General features: G+C 55.1%; 10 protein-coding genes across 10 annotated transcripts; 5 read left to right on the forward strand and 5 right to left on the reverse strand.

The window, feature by feature from the left end:
* Positions 1-632: 632 nt before the first annotated feature.
* On the reverse strand, positions 633-4,513 carry F5144DRAFT_592173 (uncharacterized protein; the record flags this gene model as incomplete). The annotated part of the gene is made up of 8 exons (XM_066790341.1): positions 633-806; positions 870-982; positions 1,013-1,258; positions 1,367-2,474; positions 2,899-3,585; positions 3,616-3,672; positions 3,709-4,034; positions 4,120-4,513. The coding sequence occupies 8 exons, from the start codon at positions 4,511-4,513 to the stop codon at positions 633-635; spliced, it is 3,105 nt and encodes a 1,034-aa protein (XP_066645535.1).
* A 1,647-nt stretch (positions 4,514-6,160) lies between these two features.
* Positions 6,161-6,936, reverse strand: F5144DRAFT_209853 (Lipocalin-like domain-containing protein). The gene is made up of 2 exons (XM_066783009.1): positions 6,692-6,936; positions 6,161-6,641 (listed from the first exon to the last, which is right to left on the reverse strand). The coding sequence occupies exons 1-2, from the start codon at positions 6,751-6,753 to the stop codon at positions 6,215-6,217; spliced, it is 489 nt and encodes a 162-aa protein (XP_066645536.1). The 5' UTR covers positions 6,754-6,936; the 3' UTR covers positions 6,161-6,214.
* A 1,085-nt stretch (positions 6,937-8,021) lies between these two features.
* F5144DRAFT_611840 (uncharacterized protein) lies at positions 8,022-9,849 on the forward strand. Its single transcript, XM_066791707.1, has 2 exons — positions 8,022-8,276; positions 8,360-9,849. The coding sequence occupies exons 1-2, from the start codon at positions 8,208-8,210 to the stop codon at positions 9,686-9,688; spliced, it is 1,398 nt and encodes a 465-aa protein (XP_066645537.1). The 5' UTR covers positions 8,022-8,207; the 3' UTR covers positions 9,689-9,849.
* Positions 9,850-10,036: 187 nt separating this feature from the next.
* F5144DRAFT_547247 (TAP-like protein-domain-containing protein) lies at positions 10,037-12,112 on the reverse strand (the record flags this gene model as incomplete). The annotated part of the gene is made up of 6 exons (XM_066787462.1): positions 10,037-10,249; positions 10,315-11,002; positions 11,088-11,202; positions 11,307-11,566; positions 11,638-11,679; positions 11,790-12,112. The coding sequence occupies 6 exons, from the start codon at positions 12,110-12,112 to the stop codon at positions 10,037-10,039; spliced, it is 1,641 nt and encodes a 546-aa protein (XP_066645538.1).
* Positions 12,113-13,474: 1,362 nt separating this feature from the next.
* On the forward strand, positions 13,475-15,417 carry F5144DRAFT_570044 (uncharacterized protein). The gene is made up of 4 exons (XM_066788740.1): positions 13,475-13,665; positions 13,727-14,192; positions 14,253-14,665; positions 14,777-15,417. Exons 1-4 carry the CDS (start codon positions 13,532-13,534, stop codon positions 15,033-15,035), a joined length of 1,272 nt encoding a protein of 423 aa, XP_066645539.1. The 5' UTR covers positions 13,475-13,531; the 3' UTR covers positions 15,036-15,417.
* Positions 15,418-15,806: 389 nt separating this feature from the next.
* On the forward strand, positions 15,807-17,459 carry F5144DRAFT_547249 (uncharacterized protein; the record flags this gene model as incomplete). Its single annotated transcript, XM_066787463.1, has 2 exons — positions 15,807-16,625; positions 16,923-17,459. The coding sequence occupies 2 exons, from the start codon at positions 15,807-15,809 to the stop codon at positions 17,457-17,459; spliced, it is 1,356 nt and encodes a 451-aa protein (XP_066645540.1).
* A 183-nt stretch (positions 17,460-17,642) lies between these two features.
* F5144DRAFT_209938 (major facilitator superfamily domain-containing protein) lies at positions 17,643-20,004 on the reverse strand. Its single transcript, XM_066783010.1, has 5 exons — positions 19,820-20,004; positions 19,480-19,616; positions 18,564-19,410; positions 17,956-18,508; positions 17,643-17,901 (listed from the first exon to the last, which is right to left on the reverse strand). The coding sequence occupies exons 1-5, from the start codon at positions 19,869-19,871 to the stop codon at positions 17,826-17,828; spliced, it is 1,665 nt and encodes a 554-aa protein (XP_066645541.1). The 5' UTR covers positions 19,872-20,004; the 3' UTR covers positions 17,643-17,825.
* A 1,958-nt stretch (positions 20,005-21,962) lies between these two features.
* Positions 21,963-22,823, forward strand: F5144DRAFT_570051 (uncharacterized protein). The gene has a single exon (XM_066788741.1). It carries the CDS (start codon positions 22,061-22,063, stop codon positions 22,769-22,771), a length of 711 nt encoding a protein of 236 aa, XP_066645542.1. The 5' UTR covers positions 21,963-22,060; the 3' UTR covers positions 22,772-22,823.
* A 756-nt stretch (positions 22,824-23,579) lies between these two features.
* Positions 23,580-24,768, forward strand: F5144DRAFT_510333 (uncharacterized protein). Its single transcript, XM_066786533.1, has 2 exons — positions 23,580-24,351; positions 24,449-24,768. The coding sequence occupies exons 1-2, from the start codon at positions 23,807-23,809 to the stop codon at positions 24,564-24,566; spliced, it is 663 nt and encodes a 220-aa protein (XP_066645543.1). The 5' UTR covers positions 23,580-23,806; the 3' UTR covers positions 24,567-24,768.
* A 26-nt stretch (positions 24,769-24,794) lies between these two features.
* F5144DRAFT_485592 (uncharacterized protein) lies at positions 24,795-25,883 on the reverse strand (the record flags this gene model as incomplete). The annotated part of the gene is made up of 1 exon (XM_066785510.1): positions 24,795-25,883. The coding sequence occupies one exon, from the start codon at positions 25,881-25,883 to the stop codon at positions 24,795-24,797; it is 1,089 nt and encodes a 362-aa protein (XP_066645544.1).
* Positions 25,884-25,907: the final 24 nt, after the last annotated feature.

Here is a 25,907-nt window from a genome sequence, read left to right on the forward strand (position 1 = left end):
ATCAACCCGGAAAGCCTCCTCAGCACTGCCCATGCCCCCAGCTTAACTACTGACGAAACCCATGCCTCTCGGAGGTCTATTTTACCCTTTTTACCGAACCCACAGATCCAAACCAGCATTCACGGTATACTATCCATTCTTGGTGTCAGCAGTCCCTCAGTACCCACTGATCGCAGCAACACCGTACCCTCTGCGTATGCCACCCGCTTCACCAGATCATGATGATAAGAAACATGGCGTTTCGCAACGCGACCCAAGTCTGCAACCTCGAACCCGCCAAGACAGGAGTCGTCGAGATTCAGCCTTTAGCCTCCTTACCATGCAGAAGTTTGACAACAGCCTCATTGTAACGGGCTGTGCCCGAGGTGGGCCTCGGTAACCCTCGGCCAGCTCACGTACAAGCACGGTCCACCGAACCCCTGGATGAAGCTATTCCCAGTTGCCCCACAGCGCACCGAACATCCTAGCAATGCGCTCGGGCCATCGCGCTCGCGATCATAAAGCAGCCCCACGAGCTGCCAGACTCTCTCATCTTTCCTTTTCTTCTTCAAGTTTAGTGTACTCGTAGAGTCGTCACCAGTTAGTTGCAATATACTCCTGGGACCGTTACACTCATGATCCTTTTGACCGGCCTAGCTAAGTGTTTGGCCAGATGCATCCTTTGCTTCGATATTGGCGCCTTTATCTAGCAAAAGTTTAACAACACCCTTATAACCCTTTTCAGTGGCCAGGGCAAGTGGTGTTCGGCCAAATTGATCCTTCGCTTCGATATCGGCGCCTGTACCTAGTAAAAGTGTAACAATAGCCTCATAATTATATTCAGCGGCCCAGCTAAGTGCTGTTTTGCCAGCTTCATCCTTCGCTTCGACATTGGCGCCTTTGTCTAGCAAGAGCTTCACAATAGCCTCATGACCGTGCAAAGCAGCCCAGCTAAGTGCTGTTTTGCCATCGTCATCCTTCGCTTCGATATTGGCGCCTTTACCTAGTAAAAGCGTAACAATAGCCTCATGACCGTTTTCGCTGGCCCATCGAAGTGGTGTTAGGCCAGCTTCATCCTTTGCTTCGACATTGGCGCCTTTATCTAGCAAAAGCGCAACAACACCCTCACAGCTCATTCCAGCGGCCCAGCAAAGTGGTCTTCGGTCAAATCCATCCTTCGCTTCGATATTGGCACCGTTGTCCAGCAAGAGCTTTACAATAGCCTCATGACCGTGCAAAGCAGCCGTGACAAGTGCTGTTTTGCCATCGTCATCCTTCGCTTCGATATTGGCGCCTTTATCTAGCAAATCCTGAACAACAACTTCAAGCCTGAGATATGCTGCGATAAGGAAGGGCTCTAAACTGCGTGGAAATTCATGTTCTGAACGCCACTCCTCGTAGATCCAGTACCATTCCAAGAGGTCTGGGCCGAGAAGTCTGGATGCGCGACCGACAATGCTATCGGAGCCGCTGAACTGAGCTTCGCGGAAATGGCCAGGCCAGTAGTCGGCTGAGTAATACCTGAAGAAATTGTCATATCTATCGCCTAAAGAAGTCTCAAGTGACTCGAAAAAAACCAAGTAGGTGATGCAGATCTCAGCAAGGACTTTGTGGGCGTCTCGGGCTGAGATAGAGTGGTGCCAATGTGAATTCGGGATGGATCCCGTTAGTGGCGACGGAGGGGCGAGGAGGAATTCCCTGGCGGTTTGGTGGAGGAAATAGATCTTGCCATGGTATACCGAGACAAACAGTCCACACCATTCTCTCAGGTGCGTTTGGAAATCCTCTTCTGGTTCCAAGTCAAGGTCCTCTAGACTGCTGGCATCGGTGTTTGTGTTGACGGCGATGTTCATTTCCGATAGCGTCAGAGGCCGGCTTGCCACCAAGATGATGCTCAATGCTTTCCGAACCATGTCGGCTTTGTCCGACCTGCTGAGAATCTTCTCGTATGCTTGGTTGACGTTCTCAGGCAGCGTTGCGATACTCTCATCAACGCCTTTCGGAGTCCTCTTGAGATCAAATTGTTTCAAATAGTCAAACACAAGGTACACCCAGAGGTAGGTGCGGTGTTCGATTTCAAGTAGCCGCTCTTTCAGGCGGCGCTTGACATCATCTCGGAGCGCTTTCTTCCTTGCAAGTTGCTCGACTCGATGATCGACAACAAGGTTCACTTCTTTGGCGATGGCCTCTGACTCGTCTTCGCCTGGAATGCGGATGAATGGAAAGTCCTCGGAGAGATCCCCAAATTGTTCGAGAATGCCCTCGTATGGTCGACAAGTGAGCAAAGTCCGGAGCTTGGCATGGTATCCTCCTCGCATCTTTCGGTGGAGTTGTTTCAGTTTCTCGACGAGATTCTCGAGTTCAGATGTGAGGCATTCATCCAACGCATCAAAGACTAAGATAACAAGCCCCGCTTGTGCATCCTGTAAAGCGTCTTCTAAAATGCTCCACAATGTTGCGGTGTTGTTGACCAGAGTCGAGCCGTCTCGCGCATCCTTTGACAGGGCATTGTCACGAACACGGCCGCATGCAGCGGCCAAGCGGGACCGCGCTGGGAGCGGCCCGAGCCAATGATTAAAGATGGGGCATCAGCCAATAAGAAACGGATCGTGGAAGGGAATTCACGATCCAGTGGATCGTGAATTGGATAAGGCGATCCAGTACGGATCGCCTAGGGGATAAGACGATCCAGTAGGCACAAGTACGAAGGTACCTGTAGACCAGATGGTATATAGCCACTCGTTCCGGAGAGCTCTGGGAGTTCTCCAGTTAGCAATCACAACTACAGTTCGCTACAAGCTCACAAGCCTACTGTTGAGACAAGTCTATTGTTGTGCACCCTTTGGCTGCACCGAACCTAAGCATCCTCGAGAGATTACCTTCAACGAAGCTGAACCCTAACAGGATAGGATCCTGGACAGGTTCGTCACAGGCATGACGAATCAAAAGAGGCTTGTGTGTAAAAAGTTGATGGAGCAGCGCGCAGAGCGCTTGTCTGACGGTGTTCTGGTCCTGGTCCTTGAAAAAGAAGTAGCAGACACTGGCGTTGGTCCTAGGAAGCACCTGGTCGATCAGATATTTTGCCAGAACGGACTTGCCGCAGCCGGGGTCTGCCGAAACCAAGAGAGGCCCCGAGTCTTGCCCGAGCCACTGTTTGAAGTTGTCGTGTCCGATGAACCACTGGCAGGTATCTTCCACTCTGTCTTCCACGCGGTTTTTGTACCACTCATACGAGACATCCTTGGTCCCTTCAGCCAGGCGAAATTGTTGGTGGCACTTCTGCTCCTTGTCGGTTAGGCTCTGCTTGACAATGCTCGTCTGGATCTGAAGGGTTTGTTTCGCAACTTGGAGGTGCTCCTGGTTAGTGGCAAGGAACTCCTGCATGGCGCTGAAGTACTCGATGCTCGCCTTGCTCAGCTTTTCCAGCTCCCCTCTCGCCGCGAAAGCGTTGATACGCCCCAGGTCTTGGTTGACAACATCCTCTCGATTGGTGATTTCAGTCCGCCACCCTGCCCAGTCGTCGCACCCGAGCACATCCTTTGCAAGTGTTTTCCGACGCCTCTGATATAGTCTGAGAACGGATCTGACCTGAAATTCCAAGATCTTCTGATAAAGGTCCACAATGTGGGTGTTGACTTCGGCCATCAGGTCTCCGGCCACAGCGCCGCTCTGCGCAAGACGGAAAACCTGAGACTCAAAAGCCGCATAGTAGCGCATCCGAGTCGTCACATAAATGAAGCCTTCACGGTTGGCTTCCTCGGCGGTTCTGTGATTCGTGAGGAGTGGGAGGACGATAGAGACGCCGGCCCATATAATGGAAGCTTCGGGCGAGGCTTTGGTAGCGAGGGAGATCCAGTCCTTGGCCCACAGCACCAGGTCGGCGGCCTGAGCAATACGATCCCCCACGGCGATTTCATGGCCGGCAATAATCCATTTGAGCTTGTCTTCGTCCAACCGCTTTATGCCTCGTTCGGTTATAACCTGCAATTGCGCCTGGCCCAAGTTGTCACTTTTGTTGGTAGTCGTAGTACCGTTGGCCCCGTCTGCCATAGCATCTGCGCCCGTGGTCAGTTAGCGACCGCACAATAGATTACAGGTACCTAGGTATCTTAGGTACCCAGGAGAAAGAAGTGAACACACCTATTGTCGTTAACTCGTCGGATAGCAAGCCCTCGTACTCCTCTACTAGCTTGGGCCCATTTTCCTTGAGTGCATTGTACGCACGGTCCCAGAGACTCTTGAGGGGGTCTTGCGCGAGGGCGCAGCCAGTCTCATTGGGTTTGGGGCTCGGTTGGAGGCAATCCGTGTTCTCGGTAGGCCTCTCTGGCGGTGCGAACTCGGGTTCATCGGGCTCGAGGCCGGACGGGGGGCAGTCTGTGTTCTCACCATGCCTCTCGGGCGGCGCCCTGTCGTTTTGGGGGTCGGGTCCTGGGTTGGAAGTCTCGGCAGGTGGTCGTTTTCCCAACCATTGCCGGCAGCGCTCGCGGAAACGAGTCACACGACGGCGGAATCGCTTCGCACGATGACGGGACATCATGGCGCCAAGTAAGGTTAGTTCCAGAACGATTGAGCTTTGGGTATGTCGCGTATTTTGCGTGTAGTAAGCACCTTGAGGTTATCGGGTAGAGAAAGTCGAAAAGTCTCGGGACCATTAGATGCGGTGGGCGCAAAAGCCCGAAGGGAGCCCGATGAAGCGAGGGCCAACCATATCAAATTGTCGATCAGCCCTGTTCGCGAGCGCGGCTAAGCCTCTAAAAGGAAACAGAAGCAATCGGGCAGGCTTGGCAGGCTGTTAAAAAGTGCTCAAGGTGCTTTTGCATATGGCAGCGTGATGTTGTCCGTAAAAGTCGGTTACGATGTCGTCGTCGGAGTTTGGTGCCTGGCCGATGAGCTCCCATTCATAGATCGGCGCGAGACTTCAGCAGCACCCGACTATTTACGGGGTGACGGCCCGTGGGGGCGCCGTGAGCTGCGCTGTATGGGCGCGCACAGTCGGGGACAGGCGCACCGAAACCGGGGTAGTAGGTCTTCATGCAATAAAGGGTGTACCTTACGTTAACTTCTCCGTCATAGTGTTAACATTGCAGGACCTGCGGCACGCCCAGTCCCCCGTCCGCCATGCCTGCTGGTTTTGGAAAATTACCACCCCTTCAACACCCAGTACCTCCTAGTCATGTTCTCGATAGAATTGACGCGAGTGATGGGAGTATAAGTCCGAGTGCTGATGCTAGTAACTACTACGAAGGCGTCGTCGGACCGGAAGTATAAGGTCCATCATCTCATGTTTCCATTGTTACTTGCACTTCCCACCCGACACCAATCTTCAACACAGCAGCATCAATCAGACCGCCAATAGTAAAGATGGAACCCAGCACAAAGGCAACGGTCGTTTAATAGGTATGTTGGGAGACATAATTCGCCACTCGCGCCTACGGCAGGTCTAGGTCTGGGCAACCCTATGGGTCGGCAAGAAGGTGCTGCCTAACTGTTCGACGGTGCTGCATTCTGCGGTGATGCATTCAACAGCATGCTGACGTGCCTCTTACCTGTATCTTCCTCGTTATCTCTAGAAGTCCAGACGCCAGCCCAAGCCCGGCAACCACTGGCGAAAAACGTCTCCCCGTACCTAACCTCCGGGGTGTAACCCTTCTATTACTCAGACCACGCGCAGTCGCTCTTCCACCAGTCGGCGCCCAGATGACGCACTGTATTGTTGTTTTGGTAGGGTGTGTGGGTAAGTAAGCGTCCACACTGAGGGATATTACTCCTCTTGCTCTCTTCACCTGCGGCAAGGCCGGGTTCAGTCGGATGGGGGCACGGTAGTGGTTTGAACCCATCGGAGCTCAGAGATTCAATCTCGACGACAGAAGCCGCCGTGAGGATATACACGCCGGCCTGGGCGGCGCAGCTCCCGCGATGGATGACGTGTGCAGGTATGGAAGAACAGGAGGAGGGTGTAAGGTTTGGCATATTGGACTCGGAGGGGGGGTGCATTGATTCGTGGTGGACACGCTGTGGTATCGCATCCGTTGGCCAAGGAATATGTCCGCCGTTCGAGCCAAACCCTACCTCTGGAATATGTACATACATCCGTACCAGCAGGGACCCCTTTCCAACATTCCATTAGCGAACGTAGGTCCCTATCTTCACAAACTCCGAGATAACTAGGCCCAGGACTTGCACATGTGGACATTGCAAAAAGGGTCTTCAGCTCATACCACTCAAAGTTTGGAATCTACCCCTTTGCCACCCGCTTCCACCATATCTCCGACCTAAACGTAGGGTCATCCGACGGAACCGAGACCAACAAATACGTTGCCTCCCCTCGTTCGTGCATAACATAATTGCGTCGCGAAGTCGACCCGACCATGACCGGCACACTTGCGGCTACCATAGGGCCATGTAGGAGTTGGCCACGATGAGTTGTCGCCGGTACCGATGCGTTAATACTGAAGAACCCTGCGTACGACATGGCGTGCATTCCCACCAAGGACCAATCCGCATCGGCGTCGGTGTTCTTTGGGGGCCAGCGGATGTTTACCGGGCGCAGGTCCGCCTCTGTGGCTGCCATATTCGCTGTCATGTAACCATATCGGGTGTAGGTTAGAAGGCCGACTGGGTTGCTGCCCCAGGGACTGGGCAGTTCCGTTCCATTTTGCCAGCTGGTTCGCGTTAGTAAGCGTGAGGAGGAGAAAGACGTGTAGCAACTTACGCGGTGCTGTTTATCAGGGAATATGTTCCTGCAAGCGCGGCGATGATATGATCCGTCTTCATTGTGCTGCTGTGGAGTGAGGGCGGCTGCGTTTCTTCTCTAGACGTTGGATGCGGCAGAGCGAGAAAGAGGACGTGGAGGAAAGGGGAAGCCCCGTTGCCACCAGCGCAAGGGCATGTCAACCATATGTTTATAACTCACAATGCACAGAATGTGCGGGACGACGCTAAGTTATGCAGGTGAGATTCGGTGACATTATGCGAGCGAGAGCTTATTGGGGTCGAGTCTCTTCATCTTATTACCGATGACGGTCGGCTTCTTTTTATTCTTTTCGCCTGGTTTCAAATTGGGAAGCGGAGTGGGGGAACACAATAACCAAGCTCGGAATAGTACCGTAGCATCTTTCCACGGAGCCCAGGCCCGGACCTATGATTGGAGTTCATATGTCGCTGGCTCGGACTAGAGTTGTTGGTGGTGGTCAGCCGCCACATGCAGTTTGCTTGGGCTTACCAAGGCCATTGCAAAATGAGGGGGTGGCTTTCACACTCGTTAACCGCGGATATATTTTACTAGACAGCCTCTGTTTGACGCATTGTTTAGCCTTTTGATGGCGGTCTCGGACGGCTTAGACATGCCTGTCTCCTAATCCGCCGAAGGATCTTGGTCCTGTCAAAGCTCGGCGCCTTACTTAGAGATTACCTACCCTAACAAACGGAGACGCTAACCCTCCGTAGTTGATGGACTTCCTAAGTAGGTAATGTACATACCTAGCCATGCGTTTTGGCCCGCGAGAGCCTGGAGGACCAGTTGCATCAAGAGGCTTCTGTTGAGGTGGTGGTAGTAGGGTATAAGAGCACACCGTTCCGACAGGTCTCCCAACGGGAGCCGGCTTCCGTTTTGAGATCTGCGATAGCTTCCGCTCGAAACGTAATCCGCGGCCCCAAAGTCCGGCCCGATATTGTTGTACTAGTACGATGGCAGCACGCTCGAGCCTAGGCGTTGGAGTTGAGATCCGGAACACAAGCGCCTGTCAGAAGCTTCCTCAGTTCGCCACAGCCATGAGCGTCAGTACGTACGAGTTGAAACGGCCTGGGGGGCACTGGCAACTTACAAATATGTACCTGACCAGCTGATCTTAGCTTTTACGAATGCCGGTCTAATCAGAATCGACCTATTTATATAGACATAGCCCGGCAGACATCGTCGGCACAGTACTCGACTGTCGGGCAACACATTGGTGAAGAACTCCTTGGTCAGGAGTTCCGTTGCAGGAGCGCGAGCGAACCGAGGAGCACAGCACACCGACTTTACGTCAGCATCCCTGTTCCCTCAGACGACGGACGGGGCCAATGGGAAGTGCAACACAGCGGCGGCACTGCCGCAGGATCGTCGGTTTTTCCAGGAGGTCACCCACGGTTTTCTTGTGCGGAGAACCACCCAAGTTGCTGTAGATAGAGCGGACAGCATATTCGTACACGCGTACGATTACCTTTTCATTCCATCGGATCCAATCTCCATGATCAAGAGAAAATCACATACCAAGTCCCGAAATGGGTGCCAAAGTTGCAAGAAGCGGCACGTCAAGGTAAACCTCGATGGCTCGCTGCCTCCCCAGCCTCCGGATGGTACTGGAGTTTGAGCAAAGCGATGCTGACCAAGAAAAACCAGTGCGACGAACAAGGACCGCCATGTCTACACTGTATCATGCGAAAAGAGCCCGAGACATGTACATACCCATTTTTGCGACAGCCCACCGCGTCGTCCGGCAGGTCGTTACCAGCTTCTTTAGTGGTTCCCGTCCCGGCGGTGCTGCCCGCCCTCCCCCCAAGCACCTTCTCTTCCAGTTCCTCTTCCGCACCGTCGACGGAGAGCAACCGCATTCTCGAGCTCGAACTCATGCACCGCTGGTCCACCCGGTCATGGACCTGCGCCGAGTCCACCCCAGTATGCCGCGCCTATTTGGTCGAGCATCTCCCTCGCGCCGCCCTCCGAAACGGGTACCTCCTGAACGCCCTCCTCGCCACCGCCGCCGTCGACCTCGCCGTGTCCCACAAGAACAGCAATTCCCCCACCGACTCAGCATCCTACTTCCGCACCGCCCTAGAGTACGGCAACAAAACCATGGCCGACTTCCGCGCGCAGGTGACCGCCCTGACGCCCGACAACGTCGACCTGGTCTTTTACTTTTCGAGCCTGGTGGGCGTGGTGCACTTCTCGGTGCCGCCGGCCGACAAGGACGTCAGCATCCTCGACCGCGTGTGCGAGCACGCCGAGGTGACGCTCAAGTCGGGCCACATCGTCGCCGAGAACATGGCGTGGATCCTGGCCGGGCCGAGTCCCCTCCCGACCGTCCTGCGGGATTACACGGTGAACTTGGCGTTGATGGATGATCTGGACCAGAGGACCCGCGCCGCGTTGGAGCTCATGTCGGCCGTCTCCCGCCTGGTTCGGGTGGCCCCGACCAGTCCGACCATTCAGGGTAGTGCTGTTCTTACTGGGGAAATGCCGGCTCTGCCGCAGGATGGGCAGGGGCCGTTGGCTTGCGAGGTCCATGTTTACCAGCTCGCTATCGGTCAGACAAAGTATTGCTATGCGGAAGACCTCCGGGATAAGCGCAAAGCCTACTTCCATACCATGTTTGCTGTTGCGGGGGCCCCTTTCTCGGCAGCCGTCCGGAACCGGGAACCTATGGCCCTCTTCATCCTCATGTATTGGGGAGTTCTGGTCCACCGAGGAAAGCGGGATCCGTCGCTTTGGGTCCTGGTGCCGGAAGGGCGCAATATCGTGGCCGAGAGCTCGTCGCTGGTGCTGTTCTCGGAGATTGTAGATGTTCCGCGGGTACGGGAAGGTATTGCGTGGACCCGCTTCCAGGTCGGACTACCTGAGCTTCCTGGGTGTGTCTTGCCTCCCACGTTGGCAGAGACGGGAATCGTGGCCGGGGTTGATACAGATGCGATGGAGGCCGAGGTTGGGGAATTGGAATCAGGGCAGAAATGATGATAATAGACAGCAGAGAGCTAGCAAGTTATTATACCTGTCACGTTTTGCTAAGGAGACGGATGGATGTATGTACGACAATCCAAGGAGTAGTGAACTTGCTATTGGAGAATGTAAGAACACAGTAAATGAGAAAGAAACGCGAAATCCCGAGTTTATGCCCTCAAATTCCCATATCTTTGCAACCCACGCCGTGTTCATACATGCGGTACATTCTATCAAATCCCACCAGGCAAGGTCAAACAGAAAGATAAAGAACAAATCCGGACAGAAGTCTAAACGAAGCTCTAGACAAATGAAATGGGTAGGCAAGGTAAAGCACGCAATTGGAAGTTTTGGCGGGATGTGTTACATCCACCACCTCGGACTCGCCATCCGCTTCTCGACTGGGGTGCTGTTCTTTCTCTGGTCGCCCACCTCTTCCAGCACGTCGTCCCAGGTGTAGCTGGAGAAGGGATGGGGGGCATCACAGACACTTCCGGGCTTGGGGAGTGTACCGTTCTGCCAGTATGCCCTGGTAGCGAGGAATCCACAGAGAGAAGGGGCGCCGAATGTGGCGTGCTTTTGGTGCAGTATTAGTACGGGTCTGTTCCGAACTTAAGGGGAGGGGAGAAAAGAGCACTTACACCAGTACCATTCACCTCCAGCACTGCACTCCCCTCGAAGCCCGAGCTAACATTGAATGCGCTCCTCAGCGCGGTATGCGCATCGCGGGTGTTGCTCGCCAGAAGGATGGGGTTCTTGGTCTTGACTTGGAACTCCCCCTGGTAAACCTCTCTCGCCTTCCACGGCCACTGCGCGCAATGAGCCGTGATAGGGCTGACGGTATCTCCCGCAAACCTGCTAACCTCGTAGAGCTTCTTAAAGGCGCCGGCCTGCTCTTGGGCCTCGAATGAATCGAGCCTGATGGTGCGGTCGCTGCAGTGTATGGCGTACTGACTGAACACGATGGGGAAACTGGCGATGGCAAGCGGCGTCGCGGTGGCGGGCTGCACGAAAGACTGGAGGGCGGTCTTGCTTTCGGTTTCGTTTCCGTAGAGGATGGTGAAGAGCGCGGCGGACATGGCGGGCCATCCGCCCACGCTTTTTAACTCTCCCAGGATGATGCTCTTGAACGTTCCCATATCGACGAAGGTGGTGCCCGTTGCGACCGGGGAGATACGTAGACCCTCGATAAAGGCCCATGCGTCGTCGTGGAGTTCTGAGGCCGTCTTGTTGAATGCCGCCAGCGCACATTCGCCGGGCTGCGCGGTCATGCAGCTTTCGAAGAAGTATCGGAAGACGAGGTCTGCGTCGGACCATTGTTCGTAGTCACTATGAAAATATGTTAGAGGGAGAAGAAGGAGAGGTGACGGGTGAGATGAAAGATGGTGATAGGAAAAGAGAGAAGGTGACCTACGCGTGTGCGTGATAGTACTCGCGGGTATTGGACACGCCGTCGATAATCATCTTGTCGATATTGTCAGGGAACATGGCTGCGATGGTAGCCCCGAGTGTGGTTCCGTATGAGATGCCTTTTGGTTCGCGTTAGACCTTTTCCTTTTTCTCAAGCACGGGCATGATCCCAAATCCACTAGATCGAAACCAAACTCAGACCCAGAGACGGAGTAGCACTCACCCCAGTACCGTATCAACCCATCCTCCGAGATGGCCTTGGCGACGCTCAGGATATCCCTTGCGGCAAAGGCCGTGCCAATAAACTCTCCAATGTCGTCTGCATTTCCCTCTTCTTTACAAGTATTCGCGTCGATGGCGCCGCGCGCCCAGGATCGTCGCTCCGAATTGTCCGACTCGATGGTCGATCCGATCTCGTTGAGGATTTGGCCCATGGTAAAAGTATTGTTGGTACAGACGAAGGGGATTGTGGTGCCGGTTCCTCTGTTCGGGTCGCATCAGCTGTTCTGTTGCTTTCGGTGTGTAGAGAGAGGTGGGGAGTTGGGGTAACAAACCGAGGATCAAGGCCGATGAGATCGTATTCACCGCCGCTGAGTCTATCCACCGGAGCCGTTAATAACATCGTTTTTACCAAATCAATGAGGTAAACTCCCTGCTTCCTCTCAAAGACGTAAGAACACAAAACAAAGTGAAGGGGAAAACGTACGCCTGCAATAACTCCCCATACAAGACGGTTCCCCCTCGCGCCGGTGAGCCCGGCCCTCCAAAGTTCATCTGAATCCCGCCGCGCGACGGCTGGGTAGGGGCCAGGACCTTAACGAGCTGCAACTTGACCGTCTTGCCCTCGGCGGACTCGGCGGTTCCGGTATAATCTAGCGGGACCGTCAAGTTTCCGCATTGAAGGTCAAGCGTCGTGTTGAATTCGCCGGCGGGACATGGAGCCCAGTTGACTTTGGGTGTTGCCGCCGAGGCCGCGAGGCCTGCTGAGGCGAGGGATGCCAAGTAGAAAGAGAGGAGGCGGAAGGTCATGGTGGTGGGTTTAAGCGATGGTGGTACTTGCTTTGATGGCAGACAAGAGCAACCCAAAACATGGTCGATGGGAGGGATATATATTCTCGATTTTCAAGTCAGACTTGCCGTGCAGTCATCAAAACATGCAGGTGAGATTCCGAGGTAACTGTTCAGCTGATGATGATCTCCGTGCATGTCACGGTAGGGAACTACCATCTCCGATCCATGATATTATACCATCTCTTCGACGTTGACTTGATGATCCCATCCCAAAAGAGGATGGTCCTGGACACGATGTTTTGGACCAACCAATCCCGCCTCCCACAGCTTCCTTCGACCATGACATAATCGTACAGACACGCGGGTTCGACGAGTTGTGAGAGGCTCTCGGCGTTATGTGGGACCCGGGAGTGCCGCTGAACACGGAGGCCGGGGGGGGGGGGGCAGCTCGGCTTGGCAACGAACTGTGCCGATACACAATCTCACAAGCCATGGCATGCCCGGGATGGTGGGAAGGTGGCACAGGCTGAATGAAGGAGGGCTAGATCAGCATCCTTTTGCGCGCGCAGAATGAGTTCTTCGGCAGAGTTCAATGCCAAAGCCACTTGTCACTGGGACGACCGGGATTGTAGATGCCCGGAGGGTCAGCGGGGGTCAAACACGCGTGTCGGGTCATATCTGATTGGCTTACACTGTGTATTAACCATATTGGGAAAGATGGGGCTTTGGGTGCTCAGCATCCGAGTCCTCACCCTGCTCTCAGCCCTGTTCTGTTTCTTTAACTCGTGAGAAACTGGCCCACATGGTTGGCAGCCTTTACTATGTGAGATTATTGGATTCAATCTGAAAGGCACTTCCGTACATTGACGAATCGAGGCGGCGAGAATTTGTATGGCGTTGTCAGGATGGCCACAGCCTCAACCTCATAGGCGTTCTGCCGCGTTCAGGGTCAGGTTTGGGAGGATTGATGGCGTGGGTATGGGAGGGTGCAGGGTCTTCGCGACGGTTTGGTTCAGTATGGGGCTATAGTTCTCATTGAGCTCACCACAACTCCAGCGCCAAGTTTAAACTTCAAAGACGTTGTAGGTGCATGAGCTTCCAAGAACCTCAGCAGGAAAGGCATGGAAAAGCGGGAACGGTGACCAGTGGGTTAAAAAGCCCAGAGTCCAGCCTACGCCCCGCCTACTATAACCGCCCTACACATGTACATTAGTAGGTACATATAGTACCATTCGAGCGCGGGGCTACCTAAGGTACCTAGGTACCTAGGTACATGTACGTACATACATACCTAGGTACCTTACCTAATGTGGCGCAGTCGGTTCACTCGCATAGGTAAGGCAGATTTAACAACCCAACATAAATACAAATTTCCCCGGCAAGACGGTAAAATAAGTAGGTAATGTCTCGTAGACCTTTATCATTTTCCTATCGCCCATGATGCATTCCGAATCCATTTCTCGCCCTCACCCGACTTTTCTCACTCTCCGACACGCCCCGAAGCCGGAGAGCGAGGATATCGAGGCAAATGTAGCATCGGAAAACTTTGACCAACCGCCCCGGGAGCCGTTGTTTGTCTTCCCTAATACCGCATTCGTTCCGGAATCGTTTGTTGACTTCAAGGGAATGCAGTAATCATGGGTTGCAAACCCCCGACAGGTCACTATTACCGAGGAGTAATAGGAAAGAACCCACGCCTCCCATTGCGGAACCACGACGATCCTCCCTAATCAGGCAGATCACTGTTGAAGGGAAGCCAAAATTGTCTACATCAAGAGAACGTAAACCACGACGCCCACTTCCCCAAGCTTGGGACGCTTACGGGATTGAGCCACCCTCGGGAGGGCCGCAGGACACCCCTGAATCCGTGTCTGTTGCAGAGGACAGCACATCTTCGGGCCCGGACAACAAATGGGTGTTTCTGTGCTATGGCAACCGCGGCCAGGGCATCGCTTACCCTGTGCCTCTCGAAGCATTTGACGCAGAGACGCAGTGGCGCCAATTGCGGGATGCCTGGTACGCGAAGAGAGGCCATGAACGGCTGAGACGACTCTTGCATCCTTTGGGGTTCGGCGTCAACAAGATCGAAAGGGTTACCGTAGGGCACTCGCAAATACTTTTGAGGCAAAATAGTCGAAACTGATGGGCATGTGCATAGATCCACAAGCAGGGACTTCCTCTCAAACCAGACGGCGGTTGGGACATAGCGTACGAGACTTTTGACCTCGCTTCCAAAGTCAGGTTGCTACGCGAAGAGAACCTTGCCGCCAAGCGTGACATTCTTCAAGCTGATGGCGAGTGTCCCGACTACATTGATGGTTGCAACTATGGTCCTGACGGGGTCTTGGTACTGGGATGTCGCGAGCGGGATGACGATGATCATGACATCTGCTGTCCCGAGGAGGATGTAGATGATCATGATATGTGTTGTGATACACTCGCTCATTTTCACAAACGTGTGGAGATAGGAGAACTCCAAATGGTTCCACGCTACGCCCAACTCCTCCAGAATCCTAAATACGCCGGTGTCGCGTGTGGAACACTACCCTGGAAGCTAATTTACACGCAGAGGTATGCCTTCTAACTCAAATCTCTTATCATCACCGGATTCTTGTGCCTTGGGCGTCCTCAAGCACCGTGCAGGGCCGCAGACCGATGCTGACGAAAATATCAACTTTGTAGGCACATGGCTCAACAGCTTCAACAATGTGAAGATGTGGGGCTTTCGGCGGTTGAATGGGAGGCACTCTTAGTTACAGAAGGCTGGACTTTTAACCCCAAGTCGGTGGTGTTCCCAGTTCTTGTTACACTGGTTTTGGTGGCGGTTATGGCATCGAGATTGGTTTACGGAGACTGGGGAACAGCATGGACCGCCGCAAGTTGTCTGGCGGCGGTTATAGCAACTGGCCTGACGTGGATTCATATGATCACTAGTCGCTGAGCGAGGAAAGAGAACGCAAATTTAGGTAGAAAGTCTTAAGACTGCCTAAGTATTGTGTTATATGGGAAGTATCATGTAAGCCAGATCGTTGTACATTGATCAGGTAGGGCGGCAGCTACCTACCTACGTAGTTATCGATCGCTTCAACTTAACAAGTCATGTCATTGAGACGATGACGTGAACTTCTCATTGCCCACCACACATCTTCATTTCACCATCCAAGAAATGCAGCGTGCTTGGTCAATAGTCCGCCGACCACCCACTCAGTGCACCACCCGCTCGCGCGTGCCAAGGCAAAAAGGCGTCTGCACCACAAGAGGCAGACGCTAATAGGCCGCCGAGGTCAATTGGCCTGTGGCCTCGAGCGGGCGGTCGGCGGCCCGTTGACCGGGGGGCACGTCCTTGCTGTGCCTCAGCTCCAGAACGTGAGGCGCTGATGGGTTGCCTGGATTGATGTCCCCGCTCTTATGCATCGTTGCCACTGATAGGAGTATGTACCTACACAGTATGCATCTGCACAGTGCAGGTAAGCCGCGGGAGGCCTTGGGCCACTACAATCCGTGATTCGAGTCAGACGATCCATCACCGCAACCTTTTCGTCGGATCTCACGGTAAGAGGCATTGACCATCCGTTCGGTTCGACTACAGAATACCCCCCAAAAAAACCTTATCAAATCCGCTCACAATCGCCAGCCGCTCACCGCAGTACCCCTCACGGCGGTGAGAGTGTGAAGCAAAGTCTCACTCCACTACGGCAGCACACACAAAACAATGAAATCCCCTTTAATCTACGCCTCACGATGTCTCAGCGACATGGAGGACCGCTGGATCCCCTACTCGTCGCTCTGGTGGCGATTCTGGACCCCACGTATCCCGCGCGGTGAGCGGTACCAAGAAGGCGCCTTCACAGGCTACCTCAACGACGACGACGACGACGACGAAGACCCCTCCAACATGGCCCTCCTCGACATCCGCCGCATGCTCGCCATCCCCCTCATCCGCCGCATCTACGAAAAACTCCCCTACATCGACGTCACCCCCATCACCCGCCCCTACGAGCAAATGACCCCCACCCAGCGCGACCAACGCAACACCTTCGTCATCGAATCCACCCTCGCCGCCTATACCTCCGGCAAAGCCCTCTACCCACGCTCCACCATCGCCCGCATCGAAGCCCAACTCACCGCCGCGGGCACCACCCTCGCCCGCCGGCGCGAAGACCCTCACCACCGACGCCGCAACCCCTTCAAACGCCTCGGCCGCGGCCTGCGCCACAAGCTCTTCTCGCACTGCGAAGCGCCCCAGACCGCCTTCCTCTCCTTCCCCGCCTACGACAACATCACCACGCACGTGTCGACCTGGTCCCCCGGCGCCGAGCTCGCCTTCGCCGACCCCCTCTCCGATGATTCCGACTCGGACAACGACAACGACTCTGACGCCGATGACGCCGCGCCGAGGGTGTACCGCCCGGCCCGCTCGCAGATCGAGTTCCGCACGATTCAGGAGCTGACGCAGCCCGATCCGGGGAATGCGGAGGAGCAGTTTGCGCCTGATAGTTGGATGACGGCGGTGGGGTATCAGCCGGTTATGGTGCGCATGCGGATGGGGGTGGAGGGGATGGTGGAGTTTTTTGGGGATGGGGCGGGGCTGTTGGGGGTGGAGGGGTTGAGGGGGAGGTTGGAGGAGGATTGTGTGAAGGTGAGGGGGAGTGGGGAGTGGAGGGAGTTGGAGGGGGTTGTGAGGGAGGGGTGGGGGAGGGAGGGGGATGGTGGGGTGTTGGGGGCGGTGGAAAGGGTGGTTTTCTTTTATGGGAATGGGGTGAGTGAAGACTTTGAGTATTGTAAGAGGGCTATGTATGTGTTGGCTATGGTGGTGTGTTTGAGGGAGTTGGTTGCGGAGCTGCGTGGAGAGACAGCGGCGACAATGCCCATCTACATGCCGGCGTTCGAGATTGTGCGCCGGTGGAACCCGGCCGAGAGGGAGTTCCTGCAGAGCAACGGGGTCGAGTTTGTGGAGTCCAATGGGGAGATGTTCCTCAAGGTGGATGAGCGGACGGTGGTGGTGTCGTACCGGAACTGGAACCCCGTCAAGCAAGTGGTGGCCGACATTGCGAAGCCCGCAGCGCTGATCTGCACGCCCGTGTCGGACGACCCAGAGCAGGACTTTGCTTGGAAGGATGAACAGGCTGGGGACTCGGACGACGAAGAAACAATAAGGGTGCCTGTGGTCAGATCCAGGCTGGTTAACTCGTACAGCATGGTGGCTGATCCCGATTCTCCAAGAGTCAGGAAGTTGGTCGAGGATTATGATGCCTTTGAGCTACCGGAGCTCCCCGGGGAACTCCCGACGGAGACGGAAGGCAAGGAGACGCTCAAGCTTTATATGAGGAAACCCGATGCCTCGACCAACGTGGAATATTGGTGAGCAATCCGGGCAGTCAAGGGCGTGATATTCGGATGGATCTCAACAAAGGCGGGATATTTCTGCGGCGTAATGGAAAGAAAAAGCTTGATACCCCCCTCATTACCTACCCAGGCAGTTAATGTAACATCCCTTCACCATCCCATTGCTGTTGGTGATGTTGCCGCCCTCGGACGTTACACGCAATTGTCCCAGAAGATGGGTTTGCTGCCCGTAGGGTGGTATGTAGTCGACCAATTTCATTACTTAACGGTATCAAATAGTACGCAACGCTAAATAAATACAACCCCGTGTAGCAAATCAGCGTACCAGGCAGAGACGCTACCAAAGGACTCCCAGCTTTTCACCATCCGATACCATCAACCCCCTTCAGTGGTCATCGTTCATGAACCGCTGCAGCCAAGGGTTGCGGCCCGTAAAACTGCGGAACTTCTTGCCAAATATCCTATCAATCGTTAGCCTCACTGGTACATCAAGAGAACAACACACGGTCACTCACCACATAGGAATGGTCAATAACGTGACGAACACAAACAGTGAACCCAGAATGGTAAAAACAATCAAGGCCCCCTGGGCTTCCAGCCACGAGTTGACAAAGTAGGTAAGGCCAAAGGTAAGCAGGTTCCTGGCGTTGATAGCCACGAGCGCCTCCTCGTTATGATTCTTGTAGCTGTCGACGATGTAGCCAAACACGCAGGTGGCAGCAAACACCAGGCTCATGTTGGCAAAACCAAAACACAGCACGGGGCCGGTCCAGTGGGTCTGGTAATGGACAGTGGCGCCAAAGCCGTAGAAGCCGACGATGCCGAGAATCAGTGCGACGGCCATGAGCGGCAGCCGGAACTCGGGCTCGTAAATGCCCTTGTTCTTTTTGGTGAGGTGGACGCAGATCCAGTCGTTGAGCGGGCCCGACACGACCTCGCCGATGATGGTCATGATGAAGGGCGAGAGGCTGATGAGGCCGGTCTGGCTGACGCTGAAGTTGTAGGGCGCCACGTTGAAGATGGCGGCGTTTACGACGGAGAAGACGACGATCCAGGTGATGACGGTGCCTTGGAAGTGTTAGTCGTGGGACGTGAAGGGTTAGCCGTACTTGTTATCTCTTACCATAAACCAGGAACCCCCACATGACGGCCGGGTAGAAGAGCATCACCACTGGTCTCGCAAAGGGCTTCCAGCCCGGGGCGCGTGAGTAGCGGCCGCTGTAGACCCTCAGAGACTGCAGGTAGGTCTGCTTCTTCGGGATCATGGTCGACTCCGACCCAGTTGACCCCTCCTTCTCGCTAACACCAGAAACCTCGTGCTCATGCCCAAGCTTCATGCGCCGGACACTGCCCTCAACACCGGGCTCCGCTTCGCTAGACGGGACCACCGTCACCGCGTTCCTTCTATACGCCGTCTCGGGCACCAGGAAGAACACAGCCAGCATCAGCACGCCAAAGAAGATGGCGCACACACCAAACGTCCACTGATACCCGTCCCGCTCGATGATGTACCCAGCCACCAGAGAACCGCCGCTGATGCCCGTCAGCAGGAACAAACTCCACACCGCAATCCTCGTCGCGCGCTCATGCACAAAGTACATATCCCCAATCGTGCACTGCACCAACACCTCAAACGGCGCCATACCAAACCCGGCCACAATCCGGCTCCCCAAAAACGAATCATACCGCTGTACGGTGGCGCCCCAGACGCTGGTGACAAACATGATAACAATCGCAACGAGATAGACCGGGCGGCGGCCGATGATCTTGGCGAGCGGGTTGGTGATGAACAGGCTCAGGCCGATGCACAGGATCAGCCAGGCGGTCGACTGCGCCAGCACGTCGATCGAGATGTCCAGGTTCGCTGCGATCTCCAGAAACCCCGGCGACAGCATCGGCCCGTACGCGCCCACCACGGCGGCGGAGAGCCCGCAGATGACGAGGATGAGTTCTTTGCGCCATTGCGGCCACTGGGTTCGTCCTCGTTAGTTAGCGCTGCTGTTGTTGCACAAAGTACCTGTGGTACGTTGGAAACATACGTTGAGAGGGTCGTTGGGGTCGTCGGACGGTTGCGGCACGAGGATCACGTCGGCGTACCGCCCGGTTCCGTGCTTGAGCTGCTCGCGGGGGATCTCAGCGTACTCGGGCGGGAGATCATCCTGGTCGGTCATGAAAGCTGGGGGTTGACGCCGTCATGGTCAGCACGCGTTCTGGCGCCCGGGATGGTGTCGTGACTTGGTGGAGAGGTGGGCAGGCGGGTGCGGAGTGCGCCGATCGCAGATCCCAATCGCAATTGGATCTGCCGGCTGGCTGTGGTGCGGAGAGGGGAGCAAACCATGAGGTTTGGGGGCTGCGAGGAGGACCGAGGGAACTGCTTACCCGTGCCAGGCACAACTTCCATCTTCTTGCACTCCAGGATTCCGAAGGGCATCGTGGGCAACTCCGGGGGAATCCAATGCAAAATACCAGAGAATGAATGGGTGAAAGGGAAAAAAAGGTCGAAGAAGGATCAGGCAATGTAGATCCGTGTGGGGGGGGTCCTTGTTTATGTACGGGACACACAACAACCCCATGGTGCCAGGAAGAGGAAGCCCATGAGGAGAAAGATTGGGTCCCGGAACACCATACCAACCACACGGTCACTTTGGTGATGTTGCACGACCGCACTTGTCGGGGTAGCGTAGCCTTGGTTCCTCTTCAGCTTCCCCGGACGGCCAAACATGGTTCAGGTGAGTCCGGGTCCCGATGGCCGGGGTGTTGGGGTTGCAAAGTGTTTGGCGATTGAAATGCGCGCCGAGACGCATTAGCTCGACGGCTAAGCCTTTCTCGACGTTGCAACCGTGCCGTGAAAGGGTGCTCAGGGGCAAGGGTAACCGGGATTTGAAGGCCGTCGCGAAGGATGGATTCATGGAAGATTATCCCACCGAGCCACGGACCTTGGGAGAGGCTCCTGCGTAATTTGCTCACTTTATTGTGTAGGGGCCAATACTGCCGCCGCTTCTGCAAAGTGAGATGGCTACCAGAATAATAGTTAGCTGGCTCGGTGGTCAGCTTTGCACAACACACAGTTGATCGAATCGTCCTCGATCGGTCGGTAGTTCGCGTCCGCCAATGGGCAGCGCAGCCAGCCAAGAACAGCAAGGGTCAGGGGGCTCGGAAGTCCCGCGTGGTGGCTGCACAGGTGTCTGGGGTTTCCGGCTCTCGGCTCTCGGGGGTGTTGGGGGCTGCTGGGCCGCACCAGTGCACCCGGCTATTTCATGCACTGCACCAGGTTGGACACAAATGTCTCGTTTCATCAGTCCATCATTCTGGATCGCGTGCCGAGTCAGATCTTCGAGAAACATTCTCCCGTCGGTGGCATCGTCAGTTTCACCCCCGGCCCGTCGAGTGTCACTGTGAATCCACCCAGTTTAACAAGGCCAAACGCAACCATGAGCAAGAGTGGCATCAAGCAGTGGATTGTGTCCATCAAGATTAAGCTTAGCTTCCGTCGGGGCGACCCGTTTCCCCCACGATTACACGAAGTTACCTCCCCTACCTGTGGAGTGATCCTCTTCATCCCCACCACTTACTGCTAACTAGAAGTTTGCGATCAAAAAGTTGATAAGGGATGCGATTATCCGTGCCCCATGTGGGAGGAGTCTCGGCATACTGACAAACCCTGCCTTGCAATTCCAATAATCTCGTTCAGGGATCGGTCCTGGTTCCGGACATTGCGCGGCAACAAGAGAACAGGGGGGTGAACAGGAGGTTTCAATCGCGCTCAAACAGCGTCGATTCAGTTGGTATGCACACGAGCAAAATGTCTTCATACTTTTGGTCCTGGAGGAATGATCTGCCTACTGATACCAAATCCATCTGAGAGAACAAAAAACACCTTATCCCAGTTGTTGGTGCGGATATCACCCCATTGGATGTTGGCGTCTGAAGTTTTTAAATCATCATGTGATAGTTACATGTAAACCGTCTGGTTGGCAAACTCCGTCCCACTTACATACACGCCCCCAACACTAGCAGAATCATCCGAATTCCGCACGCTGCCCTAGTGGCCTGGATGGCGTCATTGAAGATGTGCGAGTCGACGGCTGAAAGTGGATCGTCAAGGAGGACAAGGCGGTTGAGCGGCGGGAGTTGTTGCCAACAAAGATTCCCACGTTGTTTCGTGATCTTCACGCGGAGTGTGTTGAAGCATCCGCGTCAAGGGATGAAGGGGTTACGACCGTTGTGACTCGAACGTCAGTTCGGTGGTGCAATCTTTGGCGTCATTCTGTCGACTTAGGCCCGTCGATTCGGATGATTTCATCACTGAACCAAGAAAGCGTGAGCGTCAGCTTCTAATATGCGGGTAATAGGTGGCAAAGACCGCGTCATCTGTGCCCTCGAGCATGTCACTATCACCAGATAGACCCGCATGCGGCTAGCACCACTACCTCATCATGCCAATGAAAGACAGCGCTAGTCGTCTCATCTCCTATACGAGCCATGGTCTAATCGTTAAGGTATATATATATGTGTGTGTACACCTTAAAGACATTTCCCAGCCACCAAACCTCTTTCTCTTTCCATACCGTGCTGCCGCCAATATCCCATCAATCTTCTAAGTTGACTTTCCCCGTCATTATGGCAACTTCACAAGAGCTACACATTACCGACCCCGCTCAGCTGCAGGCGCTGAGCCTTCCCACAAAGCTATCCGACTTGGGTCTGGCTCATAACACCGCGACACACAAGAAAACGACGACGCAGCAGGCAATGCCCCCCCTAAGACTCGCCCTCCTCCAACCCCTGGCGGACCCCGCCACACTCGCCGCTTGCTACGACCCTCCCGCAAGAACAACCCATCATTGCGGCTCCTGGGACCAGGCTTTGGACATCTCACCCCTAGCCAAGGCCTGGCGTCAGGCTTTGGCCAAAGCCCCTCCAGCTTCGCATATCACGTTTGATCTGCGTCTTCCCGGAGTGGTCTTACGTCTTCCTAAACGAGTCGGCGGTGGCCAAGCTCCAACCCGAATGGTCCATTGGAAACCAAACGCTCACGGGATAGAACGTGCCCTTGGTATCCCGCCACACACGGTGACGCAGCTCGTGGTAACCATCGCAACTGCGGCGCGGATGCGGGTTCCGGCGGATTTGCTTTTTAAAGTGAGCTACACCGGGGAGCAGGGCATACCGGCGGAGAACATGAAGATGTTGAGAACGCTGCTAGAAGGTTTTGCGACGGCGAAGGGCACCGTGTCGACTCATACAGTTGATGTTGGAGAAGCTAATGAAGACGCTCGCAGCGTCGGCAAAGCTCGGGCTGGACGATGCGGAATACAATGTAGCTTATAGAGGGCTCAACCGAGGGGCGACATCATCGCCCCGATATTTTGAAAGTAGCTTGAATTCATTAACTTGACTTGAATGGAGCGTGTCCTCCCATCTGGGGACGCGTATTTATTTGGATTGATCAACCACAACTCGAATGGTTCGAAACTTGTGGCCGTGGTCATCTTCACCAAATATTTCGCATCGTGGCTAAAGATGAAAACAAACTGGTCCAGCATGTCAATCATGCGTTCAGGAACCTGGTAAGCCAGCTGACAATCTGTCGTGTTTTCCGAGGTTTTGACGTGAGAGCACCAAGGGCAGTACACCCCAGTAGCACTCGGCGTACTTATGGAGGATGCTATGACCGAGCTCGTGGTCGAGCTCACCGAGCTTGTGGTCGAGCTCATCGAGCTCACCGAGCTGGTAGGGGGTGCCGTAGCGCAAACCCCAATGATCAGGCCAAGAATGGAAACAAAGAGCATATTGATTGTGGTGTTGCAGAGCATGGTGGGTGTCTTGAAGAAGCGGTTTGATATTCTGGTAAAGATACAGAAGAGCCTGGGGCGGAGTCAGTCAAGGCGAGCTTGGGGAAGGGCAAGCACGAGGTTATATATGCTCGTCCATTGCCACGTTAACAGTAACAGTGACCAACTCTGGATAGGTACTCTGGACGTCTGATGACATGTGTAACATTTTCTTTTCTCTTTGCCGGTTGGCTAACATCAACCACAAAGCAGGATATGTTCGTAACGCTATACGGGTAGCCCTACCCTTTGTTCAGCTCGCGTTGCCAGCTTAGCTATTTTCTCACCTGCCTAAAAGGGGCATCCCAAGATGCTCTAAAAGCGGGCCAACCCTGTTCCGCCGAGGTTCCAAAACGCGTCAGCACTGGCCGTATGACTCGACGCCGCTATTACCATATAACATTTCCATCTCGAACTCTTCAATTTCCCATACCACGCGCCCAACTCGAACCCACTTACCAGCCATCCCCCTCCACAGTCCACACCACCCACAACAACCCCCAACCACCCATCTCCCCCCCCGCTCCAAAAAATGTCAACCCCCTTCCACATCCGCGACGCCCTCCCCTCCCCCACCCACACCGACGCCCACTTCATCACCGCCGCCTTCGACTCCTGCATCCCCCACCTTTCCACCATCGGCAGCGCCTCGCAATGGGGCACCACCCCCCTCACCGCCGCCCGTCCCGACTTTGTCACCCGCCACATCACCGCCATCGCCGACGCCGAGGAGTCGCGCCAGCGCAACTACCACCCTGACGCCGGGCCCGTGGCGCGCGTGCTGATTGCGGAGGCGCCGCTACCCGCCGGTGAGGGTGAGGGTGAGGGTGAGGGGGGGTTCATCCCGGTGGGGGCGGCGACGCTGCGGGCGGGGTATCTGCCCAAGTACGTGCTGGAGCAGAAGCATTTGGAGGGGGTGACGGGGCGGTTGATGGGCGGGGAGGAGGGGCCGTTTATGTTTTTGGAGATTTTGGTGACGGACTTTAGGGAGGAGACGAAGGCGTATCGGAAGGGCGCCGGGGCGGCGCTGGTGGGGTATGCGAAGGAGTGGGTGAGGGGGTTGGGGATGCGGGTGATGTATGTGGATTGCTGGGCGGGGAATGAGGGGAAGTTGGTAAAGTATGCTGTTTCCTGGGGAATGGGATAGCGAGGGGAGATGCTAACTGGGAGACAGGTTTTACGAGGCACAGGGCTTTGAGAAGGTGGATAAGTTCGTGGTTGAGAAGGCTGGTGAGGAGGGGTGGCCGGGAATGTTCCTGCGCATGGACGTTGGCAAGCAGGACTCGGAATAGGTGGTTCTTTGGACTTTGAGCTTGGAGGCATCAAGTTGGCTCTGGATATGAGAGGGGCAGCAGTGATTGCCCTCCTGTAGTCGATAGCGCCAACGGGGCCGCGGATGAGGATCTCAACGGTAGAGGCTTTTGGTCGCTGGCTAGGGCGGTACCGAGTTATGCAAAGATGCACGAGGAATCAACGTGACGAAATGGACAACCTTTCTCTTCTCCCCTGAGGCAGTCTTGTCACCGCCGACTACGACTGCCGCTCCGCCCTCTTGTCTGGCTCCTGCTCCTGCTCCCTGAGCTGTAACGTCTATCTTGGTTACTTTCCTCGCCATGACCCCTGTTTCTACTCGTGACTTGCCGACTCGCACGCTTGATCAAGTCCCAGTACTGCCTTTGCCGAAACTCGGCGAGTCCGTTCTGGCCGGTCCAAATGATCTCTTCCTCTGCCCAGAGGGCATCATTCGGCACCAAGATGGCCACGTGCACCCGGTTTCCCTCGTGGGGACTCGACCTCGGTGGCTGGGCCAAGAAAACCATTGGCTTGATACCGCCGTCCTCGGTTCGGGTTTCGGTGATTTGACCGGAATTGACGTGCTCGAGAATGGATCCGCGAGCGTGAAGGAGGGCAAAGAATTGCGGGATGGTAGCACAGACACCATCGCCATCCGCCAGGCGTCCGCCTCCATGCCTGCTGTGACTGCGACTCGGTGGCTGGAAGGAAGATGGAAGCCTGACGTATCTTGGTTTTGTGCTTGGATTTGACTTCCAGTCGAACGTCCGATCATCATCGTCGATCAAGGTCACAACAGCCTTGCGCTTGATTCGCTCGTCGGTCCTCATCCGGGCGAGAACCGGACTCGGAACATCGCGCATGGCGGCAACGGGTCGGATGCCCACTGTCTCGCCTTCGTCCCCAAATAGCACTCGGTAGAGGGTGATTGACCCCGACAAGGCTTCCTCGGTCCAGGCCATCGCGGTGAGATAGCCGGATGTCCCGTTGTACTTGCTCAAGTCAAAAAGCTCGTTCTCATATCGTTCAAAATCGCGCTGGTGTAATGTCTGAGGCTTCTCAATACCAGGACTCGGCATGAAGTACATGGTGCGCTCCGACTCCATGAAGTCGAGGCGACGGACAGAGTGGAAGACGCCATGGGCGGATTCGATGATACCGCCGAGACCGTCGACGCTGATCCCTGGTAGTCCAGCACCCACGGACCGGAGCGGCAAGAAGATCCGGTCGAGGCGAGACCTCCTGGCGTTCTTTCTCGGCCGTAGAGTGGTTTCGTCGAAGGTCTCCCAGTCGAGGAAATTGGGAGAACTCGGCATCGCGGCCACAACAGCTAGACGGCT

This window comes from Chaetomium tenue (assembly GCF_020726465.1).
Source record: "Chaetomium tenue strain MPI-SDFR-AT-0079 chromosome Unknown F5144scaffold_3, whole genome shotgun sequence".
Lineage (NCBI taxonomy): Eukaryota > Fungi > Ascomycota > Sordariomycetes > Sordariales > Chaetomiaceae > Chaetomium > Chaetomium tenue.